This window comes from Chroicocephalus ridibundus, chromosome 6 (genome assembly GCF_963924245.1).
Source record: "Chroicocephalus ridibundus chromosome 6, bChrRid1.1, whole genome shotgun sequence".
Taxonomy (NCBI): Eukaryota; Metazoa; Chordata; class Aves; order Charadriiformes; family Laridae; genus Chroicocephalus; species Chroicocephalus ridibundus.
Genome location: NC_086289.1, coordinates 18,610,497 through 18,622,669, shown reverse-complemented (window position 1 = coordinate 18,622,669; position 12,173 = coordinate 18,610,497). Strand labels below are relative to the sequence as shown.

General features: G+C 39.7%; 1 protein-coding gene across 3 annotated transcripts in view; it reads right to left on the bottom strand.

Annotated features, from left to right (window-relative positions):
* Positions 1-318: 318 nt before the first annotated feature.
* LGI1 (leucine rich glioma inactivated 1) overlaps positions 319-12,173 on the bottom strand; it is a 31,743-nt gene continuing 19,888 nt past the window's right edge. For 2 of the 3 annotated variants that reach the window (XM_063339829.1, XM_063339830.1), the window contains exons 4-9: positions 8,668-8,739; positions 8,492-8,563; positions 4,489-4,560; positions 3,069-3,238; positions 2,481-2,645; positions 323-2,396 (exon numbers count right to left, since the gene is read on the bottom strand). In XM_063339829.1, coding sequence (XP_063195899.1) covers positions 1,579-2,396; positions 2,481-2,645; positions 3,069-3,238; positions 4,489-4,560; positions 8,492-8,563; positions 8,668-8,739 — 1,369 coding nt within the window. In that variant the 3' untranslated portion in view covers positions 323-1,578. Of the gene's footprint in view, positions 2,397-2,480; positions 2,646-3,068; positions 3,239-4,488; positions 4,561-8,491; positions 8,564-8,667; positions 8,740-12,173 lie in introns of all 3 variants that reach the window. The other variant, XM_063339832.1, reaches the window with a different exon arrangement.

The window sequence follows — 12,173 nt, the reverse complement described above, 5'->3', positions numbered from 1 at the left end:
ATCAAGGAAACTTGTCAAGTGAATGATAGTGATGATTTGTCAAGATGATTTTGGAAAATGTATTTGTTAAGGAAAAAATTGAAGGTTTCAACTGTGAAACATAGTTTAAAATCTTTCTATTCACACTGTAAGCATTTATAGAATAGGTAATTATTAAGCCAAATACTGACTAGAGCACAGGCAGCTATGGATAAAAAGGCATCAGAAAAATTAACTTTATTAGAGTAGCACTGTTCATGTGGGATTTAATTTCTTTTTTAATAACATTTAATATAAAAAAAATCTATTTATTAAACAAGCATACTGTTTAGGAGTAGCTTCTTAAAAGACACATTTTATGTCTATTTTCTTAGTGATTATTTTTCTGCTGCACTAACAGGTGCTCTCAGCAGCACCATAAGCAAAGGAAAAGTGACTGAGGCTGAAACTGCTCTGCCTTTTTGGGGTCTGTGCAAGTACAGCTTGCAGAATCAGCTTGTGTGATTAGCTGTCATGCATAGTATCATAAGTCTTATTTGCCAACCAATGCTTGTGAATGTTAGAAATGTGAATAAACATATACAGTATTCATGTGCATATTTTAAAGATAGCACTGAAGCACAAGGTTTGATAACTTCGAGTGCAAAGGTGTCTAAAATCAGCTTGTGTTCTCTTCCCAAGCTGCGCCAAACGATCTTCAGCAGCAGTATTGGTTTCTCACAAGTGATGCACTAGTTGTACGTAAACAAAAGACTATTTAATTTTGAGTTTGTAATAGGTTTTCATGCCAAATTCAGACTTGGCATAATTTAGCATATACAGGTAGCTTCCCTGGAGTTGCATATGCTACACCGAGTCTGTCCTGCCACGTTCATTTTTGTTAGAAGTCAGGAACTTCCAACTATACACAGTACAAAGCCCCATCCTACAACTGGATCTATATAACTGAACATCCTACAACCTGATTTGTGTAACTGAACCCTTTTTTTCTGTGTGGAGTCCTGTTTGAATCAGTGAAGCTTCACATAAATGGAAGGGTATGTCCAGGTGATCATTTAGAGGACTGGGGTTCAATGCTGTATTTTTATCAAGAACTTCTGGTTCTATGTGAAACCCACCTGATCTTCAGTATTGTGCATCTTCTATGCAGCACGACACTGCACTGGGCAATATGCCTTCTTGGGTTTATTTTATATGTGTATAATATATACACAAATAAAAAGTATCACCTGCAAATAATATTTGGAATGTGAAAGACACAAAATGTAAACATTTTATTTGGCAGTTGTTTCAAACAGGTGAATAAATAAATGGAAAAGTACATCTTAATATTCTTTATAGCAACAGATGCAGTTGCACACGTATTTACATATTGTGGATGCAAAGAACAGTTAATTTAATTTCTTTTTGTTAAAAAATGCAACTTCCAACACCACTAGACTTGACAAGTAAAGATGAAGATACTAGTAATACTTTGTTCTAGCAATCTCAACTTTTAAAGGCATTCATTTGGAAGTAAAGATAAGAGAGTCATCATGCATTTAGTTCATTTTGTCCACTTATGGTAGAAAGTCTGATGTAATCTCAGAATTATGAGTGTCATGCGCTTAAGTCAACTATGACATGTTTATAAATCAATGTAGTTCCCTTAAAACTTGAAGCAAAGAGAAAATCTCGTTTATCGATGGAGACATGTATGAAAGATCTTGGTGCCTGTACGTTTAATTCTTGAAACTTCACAAATTTTGCCTTTTCAGCATCCCAATAATAGACTTGAGTGAAAGAATAATCACTTCCAAGAATGGCATATTGATAATTACTTATCTGAAGCGGTTGGAATACCATTGACCCTCGGGATGGCATCCTTTGTAAATCCAGAAATGCTGAACCACCCCATTTCATTACTTTAGAGTCCCCAATAAATCTTGTTAAGCAAATGTATACATCCTCTTTCACTTTGAAATGCTTCACTGCATACGCATCTTCCATATCTTGGATATCAAAACGCTTAACAAATTCATTTGTTCCTTTGTTCCATTGATATATTACGGGTCTTTGGGAACTACTTGACAGAATTAAATGTGGTTTGCCGGATATTTCAAGATACTCCACATCAGTATCTCTGTACCAGGCATGCAGAGACTGATGGGAATAAAATCCATTCCCATTCCATTTGTAAACCGTGGTGAAACCAGCTTTTGAACTGTCTGCAACAACAAAATACCAGTCTTCAGCAATCCTGAAAGTTTCAATGTCATTGGGTTTTCGGATTTTAAGGATTTCAATATCTTGAATTTTTATAAACTTATTAGCAAAAATATCTCTTTTATATATGTGGGAGCCTCCAAAGAGCTGCGCGACAATGACATACAGCTGACTCTCAATAACTATAGGTTTACACACAACAGTTGAAGTACCTATAAAAACAAAAGTAAAAGACAGGGTTAGCACCACTTTTTGGATCGGCTGTTGTAAAGTTATTTGCCGAGCAGTGTTCATACCTGTAATGTTGTCGTAATTCCTGAACATCACTTCTACATGGTCCCATTCAAGAAAAATGCATTTTCCAGTAAAAGGCTGAGCAATAACCACATGTTCATCATTCATGTATGAGAAAGTATCTACTGACAGAGACTGGTACGGCAGGGACTGATAAACTTCAAATTCTGCAAAAGTGCACACAACGTATGATAATTGCAGAGATACCCTCCATAGTGTACTGAAAAAACATTTGCTTAACAGATACCAATCTATTATCAGTTACAGTATTTCATCACTAGTCCAATTTTCCTGTTGATAAAAGAGCACTGCAACTTGTTTTTCAGTCTCGTTCAATTAAAAGAGGTGCTGGTTTATGTCCCAGTTCTCCAAATTTTTATAAAGCATATTAAAGTCTGAGCAGAAGCTGCAATGTAAGACCCCACTCCCAAGTGATTCACATGTCAGATTTAGACCTGCATAGAATTCATATTGGTTTTAGTGGAAGCTCCATCCAGTATGCAGACTTCCTGAAAAAATGGACCCTAGAATAAAAAAATATGCAGCTTTGACTTTAATTTAACAAGATTAAATAATTTGAAGCACATTACCTGTAATAATGCAATCAAATTCTTTCGGCGAGAGGCTATTGATTTTGCGCTTCTTGTATTCTGGTGGGCTTTCACAGTAAATGTCTTCAACTGTCGCATTGGTGCTGCCCAGCCATTCCACTAACCACTTCAGCTTGCAGTCACAATTAAATGCATTGCCTCTAAGATCCCTACAACAAATAAATCGTGCATGGAAAATAAGGAGTCAGCTGATGTATTCCTCCTTGCAGGACAACAACAAACTGGGCTCGCGTTAAATATGAGCCCTCTTGCTTATTCTCAATTGATGTCTTCCTGGCTTAATTTATTCTGATCCACAGTTAAATCTACATACCAGAACCCACACAGATTGAATTCAACTCAGGAAATCAAGGAGAATTTCGCTTGATAATCAGTAGGAAATTTTTGTTGATTTCCCCAAGTTTACAGGTACACAAAAGCCTATCAAACTGTTGGCCCCATATGTTGGGAGGTTATTTCTTCCAGATTAGCCTTTCTCAATAAGAGCATTCTAGGTGACAAAACTGGAATTAGTGTAACCTGGTGGTCAGCCAGTGAATATGTGCTATCTCCTTTACATATAATCATTTCGGGCTTTAGAAGACACAAGCAAAGGGCTTCTGTTTAAGTCTTTTACAGCTGTCTTCAGTCAGATTGCAGATCGTATGTACAAGAACGGGCAAGCGCCAGGATCAGACTGTGTAACCACCTGGCCATGATCAGTCATGCCAAGGAATGCTACCTGATACACTGACCGTCTCCACAACTGACCGCTGCAGCTCTACCCTGGGAGTTCAGCCTACCTTGTTCATACAGGGAGCAGGCAGAGGATGTCCTGCGCTCATTATCCCAAATCAGCTGAATCGGAATTTGGTGTGTGGTAAACAGGACATATTTCAGTGAAGCAACTATAGGATTTATCTGTTTATTTTGTATTTCTACTGGTATTTAAGTTATATGTTTAAACAAGTTCATATTTTGGTTTCGTTGCAATTAGATTTAGTATGGGATATGGTATTTAATAAGACACGTGCTTTTGTGATAAAAGATGGCCTTCCCAGAAATTTTTTGCAGACAGAAATGTTACTCCATTAAATATCTTCCACCCTCCCCACATGCCACACTCTCTCATGCATCCCTAAGGATACTTCCTTCTTGTTCACTAAGTCTTAATGAACACGCAGCTCTCTTAAATAGCTCCTACCGATATTACTTATCTTCATAACTGGTGGAATATTCAAAACTGAAGCAAATTATCAACAACAGTAGACAAAACCAAGCCTACCCATATGTGGTAGTCTCTACCCAGCAATAAGACCCCGTAACTGGCTATTGGTTTGAATGGTTACTCACAGTGTCCTCTAAAATCCTCTCTTTATATTTTTAGTATAATTAATAGATTAATTAATTGCTTTCTTACACATTTGTTAAAGAATCCAAGCCTTTGAATATGTCTTTTGGAAGCGATTGAAGATTATTATTTGCGAGACTCCTGTAAAAGAAGACACCTCAGTATCAGTGCTGAAAAATCAGTTCATGAAATTACACATTTTTGCACAGCGTGATACTGTGTGGGGCGTTTTTCTTAAGGTAAAGAATCCTGGTATCTCCAGCACTTAGTTCAAAAAGATTGCTTTTAAGACTAGCTCATTTACTTTGTGACTCTTTCTCCCACTAAAATGCCATCCCTCCTTCTGCTTTCTGACTCTTCAGCAGCCTTGTCGCATTTACAGTACTTCACTTAGCAGGGTAAAAAGTGCAGTCACCTCTGGTGTTTTGCCAACACCATTATTTTAAAACAATTAGTCATGATTGGATCTACTGATGTTTTCCCTGTGAGATACCAATACATGGTGTTCATATTACCACAGTTTCCCCACTTTCTTGTATCTCTTCTGGAAGGAAAATCTTAATGCTAAATTTCATTCCATTTGCCTTAGGCTTAGCTCATAGTTTTTGGAATTATGCAGTAATAGACAAGAAATTGCCTTTAATTCCCAATTTTTGATGTTGGGAAATCTCGTTTAAATTCAGTGAGTATTCTAGCTACTAAAAGTGACAAGGAAGCGAGCAGGCTTTGAACAAGCAATATATTACATTTCAGTCAGACACGTCTGTGTGAGTCCACCAAAGGTCTGGCTTCTCCGAGATGTCACTGAGGGCATGGCAGGAAAAGAATAATGTTGTAGGGTATAGCTTATGTCTCTTTTAATTAACAACATTATTTATTACTTATGGGAAGAAAGGAAAATGGAAAGCAATCTTTCTAGTTTAAGATCCCAGTTAAAATCTGTAGCTAGTAAGACTTAGAACCTCTTCTGTTTCCACTCGTAAACATAAAAGTTATTTATTAACTACAATTTCCCTATCCAAGCAAAGCCACTTTTAGGCATATACTTAAATTCAAAAACAGGCACAAAGGTACTATGTCTACTGCCTCATTAAAATCGTTTGCCTTATCAGGAATAGTAAATACGGGGCGATGCCATTAGTCCGGTCTGACTTCACCGCTTTCAAAGTACATCTGATTGTAACACTGGTGTAGGTATCATGTGCTTCACTTATGCTTAATTTTACACTCAAAAGGAATTCTTTAAAAGTCAGGTAAGTCATCTGGAGAAAGCCAAGTAGGCTTGCAAGCTGAGGCAGGTTTAATGCCCTACATATTCTTTATGACCTGGATTATAGCAAGCTGGAAGGGATGATGTGCTTGGAAGTACCGGTGGTTCACCACTGCTACGGGAATGTGACTGACAGAAAAATTTACACAAGGTTTACGCATTTGCCAATTTTTGGATGAAAATTACACATTTTATATGCCACTGTTTAGTTTTTCTTGTCTTAAATCTGCCCCAAGCACAACATAAATTGTGTTGCATAATGAAAAATATTAGATGGCTCTATTTTACAATAAGGACACACTGTAATTATGGAAGTTAATTGCATTATAAAAATACAAATGTTTGGATAGCTTACTGCATTGCAAAAGTTATGCTGTGAAAAGGAAGCGAACAGAATAAATAGAACAAAGTTCATCTTCTCTAACTTCACAGAACTCATTTGTATGCTTATTTACTGATTCTTTTTCATATATTTTATGTAGACAAGTATTCTCCTTTTTCTTAAATGAGAAATGCCTCAGGGTGCCAGATGATTATTCTTAACGTCTATGTGCAATTTTCCCCAGAGGGTGGGGAGCGGTTCTGCAAGCAGATTAAACTAGTCACATTCTGTGGTTAATGGACCTGCCTTTGCAGTTATTTTCTGCAAATTTCTCATTGTCTTCATGAATAGCGCTCCATGTGCAATAGCAGCATGATGCACAAATCCATGTCCCAAAAATGTGCATGCAACCACATGCAAACCGCAGTGGCTCCTGAAATGTGGTTCTGTCTTTTGCATATGTTTTCTGTTACGAAACTGCCGAAGCATCCCCAGAAACCAACGTAACAGGGAAGACAAGATGTTACTCTCGGACTGTATGCTCTGTGAAGAGGAAACTGTGCCTCCCTCTGTGTTAGAAAAGCAATTTGCTCACTGGCAGCAAAAGCTACTAAATAAGTAAATGAATATGATAAATAATGTACTGGACCCATTTGTGAATATAAAGCTATTCATGTGCATAAATATTTTGAAGATAGGGTCCCAGTTACCGGCCTTATCCAATTATCTGCCTTTTTTAACAATACTATAATTATGCCTATACCTCTAATAGGGATTTTTATGGGATGTGCGCAGCCTGTTTATATACCTTTATTCTCTCTCCGCTCTCTTTCCTCTTCCTCAGACCTAGAGCCATTCTCTAAGTAACTTTATATACACGAGTAGTCACAGATGGCTCGGTTTCAGCCAGCCATGAGTCTTGTCTGTTCTGACCAAAAAGGGAAGAGTAAAGTGTTTTATGGTACATTTACTATGTGGTGAAGGATGTGGTGAACTGCAATTCAACTACTATATTTAGGCATTTTAACTATTTAAAAGGGAACCTTTGCTTTCTCTCCTGTGACAAAATATATGAAAGAAGAAGTTAAATGACCCTGTTTCAAAACCCTCTTGGAGGTTATTGTGCTAAGGCCAAAAGGTCAGAATCCACTCCCCTGCCTCTGACACGCACCCCAAGATATATGCTTCAGAATGCAAATGCTCAGAGCTGGGTATAAACCCGTATCAGGCACACTCCAGATGTTTTAACCTCCCTCTCTTAGAATATTATTGTATTTTTTATGTTTTGTGTTTTTTATGTTTTGTATTTTTTGTGTACATATTGTATTTTAAATACATTTATTGCTTGCTAAAATGAAGTTATTGCTAAAAGGTAGACCTGATGTAAGATAAGAGACAAAAGCCTGTCTAAAAACTGTCTTGCTAGCTCAGAGCATGAGGCTGCTACTCTTGGCGTTTGCAGTGAAATGTTGCAGGTATTTGTTGCTGGCGCGCGTTTCACCTGCTGAGCCCAGCGTGAGAAATGCCTCTGCTGGTGTGGGCATGGGAAGTGCTGCTCCCGACAGCCGCATTAGCATCCAGAGTGCCGTGGACTAAATTCACCCTCGGCTAACGCAGCGAGGGGGCTGCAGCATGTCAGAGGGCAAGGGTCTGCCCGTAGCTCCAGAACAGCCCAAGGGCTGGGCAGCAGCGCGAGGAATGTTAAACAGATCCCGGTGTCAGTGTGGGACGCTCTGTGGGATGCTCTGGCTTGCGTGGAGGAGAGGACAGGGTGCAGCGCAGGGGTTCCAAGCCGATCCTGCCATCAGTCTAAAGGCTGATATGCCCTACAGTTAAGTGGAACAACTGGGTCAGTGAGTCATAATAAATACGTCTTGTTGCAACTCGTCTATTTAAAATTGTTCTAGGTGGGAATTTTAAAATCCAATTTGGTCAAATTCTGCTGGATACAGGTACTAGCTGGAGTGGACACGGGTACAGAGAGTAATGGCCTGTCCCAGGAATGGCCGTAATATTTTCCTGGATCGATGCCAGATTGGGGTACCTGGGGAGAGGCGTGTGTCCACCCCTCAGCCTCTCGCCACTGTGGCACCTCAGTGCTGACCACAGCTCCCACCTTCCTCCTCTCCAAGTCCCGAAATGGGACTCACCTTGTCAGTGCCAAGCTTCCCGACTCATCCTGCTCTCTCCCTGCTCCTACACGCTCAGCTGGAAATCCCCAGTGCTCTGAGCAGAGGAAGTCAGGGAGCTACTGCCGCCAAACATGCTCTGCTGGAAGCTGTTTGGGTCCTGGCTTTCTACACATACCACAATTTGGAAGTCTTTGGTGGAAACACAAAGATTAACGTTCTAATTAAATTACTACTAATATTGCCTAAACAAATGTGAACAGCTATATATCAAAATGCAAAGTTAAACAACACAGTGGTTCAGTTACTATATTAAAAATACCAAGCAATATATTCAACCACTTTACTTACAGGTGAATTAAAGATTTCAGTCCTCTGAAAGTATTTCTTGAAATTGACTTAATGCTGTTGTTCTCTATGAACCTGTAACGGGTCGTAAAGTCATTCTGGTCAAAGCAATGCCTGGAACTTGGAAGCCCACCCACTATATTCAATAATGCCAGGAAATATACTTTTTTTCCACTCACAAATATTCTAGATGAGGAAGGCCCATGAAAGCATCATCACTAATAACATCAAAAGTGTTGGATGTAAACAACCTGCGTAAAGAGATGCAAAACAAAAGACCGTTAGGTTATTAGCATCTTTAGAAAACGGTTCAGCAAACCATGGTAGGCCAAATTTCCACTGACTGCTTTCATGGGTTTTGTCTGTGCAAGCACGACAGGATCGTAAGGCTGAGAGACTGCACCGAGTCTGGTGCAAAGGGAAGGACCCAACAACTTGTTGCTTTGCCTGCTGGGGCCATCTGATCAAATTCCATTGACTTCTGTGGGTTGTAAATGTGGGTTTATCATGCCAGTAAAACAATGGGATTGTACAAGCGCCACTGGAGACATACTTGGATGACAATGAAATGTTCAAGTACTACAGAGGTCTAAATTGTGTTGAAGAACACTTACTTTTGATGACAACATAGGGAAAGTATTCAGCTGCTTAGCCAGACATCAGGTTGAATTTGCACCACTGACAGGCAGGAAAATCCCTTAACTTAGTGAGCATATTTGACCTGAGGGTACTGAAAAGTTACTGAGAAAAAAATGGAAAATCTCTTAATTTAGTCAGTGTTCATATCAGAACTATTTTTAAGACTATATTGTACCTGCTGGAGATAGCTCTTAGTGTGCGCATGTATTTTTCATCCAGCTAGCAGTAAAAATACCAGCAACACATTTTATTTTATGTAATTTTATAAGCATTAAAAGGGGACTAGCACTGATTTCTCCAGCTTTGTTTATGCTTATCAGCCATGTTTGCATTTGTCCATTTTAATTCAGCTCTGGACTGTCACACCCTTAATATGGTGAGGCATTGTCAAGTATGGTGAACTTTACTTTACCCCAGTGGAATACTAGATGCACATCTATATTTTATTCAGTTAGACCTGATGGATAAATAGATTCATGCTATGACATCCTTAGGCATTCAGGAACTCAAGATTTCCAAGTATGAATTAATACCCTTAATGAGTTAATCTTGTATTTTGAAGTTTGCATTAAGAATAAATGGCAGTTGATTCATTTTCTCACTTGGCTATTTAGACTGTGCTTCTTCCACTTTAAATATGTTCCTATATATGTATGAAAAATGTAAGCGGAAATTCTTCCCTTTTGTTAGGAACAATTAATACTTCTCTTTCTTAGAGGAAATAAGTATTTTTGTAAAATCTCTGAATCAGAAGATCAATTTAGTAAATCTGCTGCCTGCAACTAATTTTACTTTTCCAATGTGATTTCAGTGGATAATTTTTCCTTTGCGGCACTTTGCCCTCCTTGTAATTTAAAGAACCGGGTGGTATCTCTTTAAATTGTATAGCTATTTCAGAGATCGCCAGGCTTATGGCATAGGTCTTGCACTTGGCGAGCTCATTTGCCTTCCAACTCGTACCTCCCTCCAATGGCTGTATCACACGTATTTGATGCACAATGTGACTTTTTTTCCCACTGTCTGACCTCAAACACCAGATTTGCTTGATCTGTGACCCAGCGGCCGTGATCACCTCCCTCCTTTCTATGGGCTTTCATGTCACCACTTTATAAGGGCACCCTCAGCACATTGCTGATAGAGAGTCATGAGTGCCGGAGATGAGAGCAGGAGATTTTCTCGACATTTAGGGAACACTCCTGCTGACACTTCATCGTAGCTGTGTAGGTCCTTCTTATTTTTGTTGTCACATGAAGAGCACAGAATATATCATCCATACTATTCAAGAAGAAAAGCTCTCCTGACGTGGGACTGAGGGGTGGTGTTTAGCACAATGAGACCGTGACTTCTGAAAAGATCATTGCCGCTACTACAGTAAAAATAGTAGTAAATAATAATAGAGGCAGATATATTCCACACTTAGAAATGTGTGACTGGCATGCTGGAGAGACCAAATTACATTTGGTATTTCTAAAAATGTAATGCTCGAGACTATTATGTAAAAATATGTATAGGTTGCTAAATCTTGCTATTGGCTAAATTAAACCTACCAATACAGCTCTGTAATCATGCAAAGCTAAAACTTACTTTCATTTTTAATTAACATGAGTTTCCCATATTCTTATTTCCCTTGCTCTCTTCTGCCAAAGGCAGGGATTTTTCTTTCCCACTTACAAACTGGAGTATTGGCCCCACAGATAAATCCTGCTCCTGTGGCCTGTGTTTAAGGAGTCATTTGCCTTAGATCAGGAGCCTGACTTCCCAAAGATGGCAAGCAACTCAGCTACCATGTTAGAAATGTATCTGGAAAAGTGCGCAGCAGTATTTTGAAAAATGCTAGGTAGCAGAAGTAAGTAATCTGTGGATTGTTGGCACCATTTTAACGGATCTCTCATCGAAGCCCCTAATGGAACAAAACCTGCTTTTCTGGGGTCAGAGCTTTTGTTGGAGCATTGATTAGCACAGCTTAGAACGTGAAGCATACAAATTATTACCATTACTAAAATGCCAAAACCCATTGCCAGAGGCACAGACCCCACTGTAATAACTCAAAATAAAAAGACCGTGCCTCTCCTACTCCTCCCTACCCAATTCTGCCTCCCCTGGCAGTGGGATCGCTAAGAATAGGTGGCGTATCGTAGCCAAGAGAGATGATGTCCTACTCACTCTCTTCAGATACAACCTCCACCGATGCTGCTGTTTCTTTTTTTTCTCTCCTTTGAAAGGCCCTTCGCAGGAATTATGTGAAACATGTCCCTTTTGTGATGTGTGACCACCTGGGAAAAGCTTTGCAGGAAGCTTTTCCACCATGGAAAAGCATTTAGGTTTCCATAGTAACCGCATTTACCTATTTACCCTGTATCCAAAAATTGTACCGTACGTCTGCACCTCCTTGTCAGCTCCACTTGAGGTAGCAGAGTACAGCCAGGGTCAGGGATTCAGCGATGGGCACACCGGCAGTTTGATCCGGCAGCCGTGGGGCTCCAGTACATCATCATTACACCCCCGACCACAGCCGGAGCGCTCGGGGAGCCAGCCCGGGACAGACGTCCCCCTTTTGATGTTGATCACATCAGGGACCCGTCATGCCGGGTTGCTGAGACAAACGCGGGTGTTTGTGGGGCTGGCAGCACGTCCCCGTGGAACGGTGCGGGTTACACCCCCTCTGCCTCCGTATAGCTCACAATTACATAAGCCGATGCCCACATTTCCAGGAAAGCCTGTAAAAAGCCTGTATTAGAAATGCATCTAATCTATAAGCATCCCAAAATATTCCCTCCCTGCCTATACCTCGTGGCAGTATTTCATTGTGAAATAACGGCTTAAATTTTTAATTGAAAGAAAATCTTCATTACTTTTGTGTTTGTTTTTTTTTCCAAAGAACATGAAATAACAAATAGGATCAAACCCAGGCGCTCTGAAGGCAAAACTCCCACTGAAGTGACTGAACTTCCACAGAAGTCAATGGCAATTTTACACGGAAAAGGACTTCAGGACCTGTCCCACTGCAATGAAGGGCCCGATCTGGGGGGTTCTGAGCTCCCGGTCG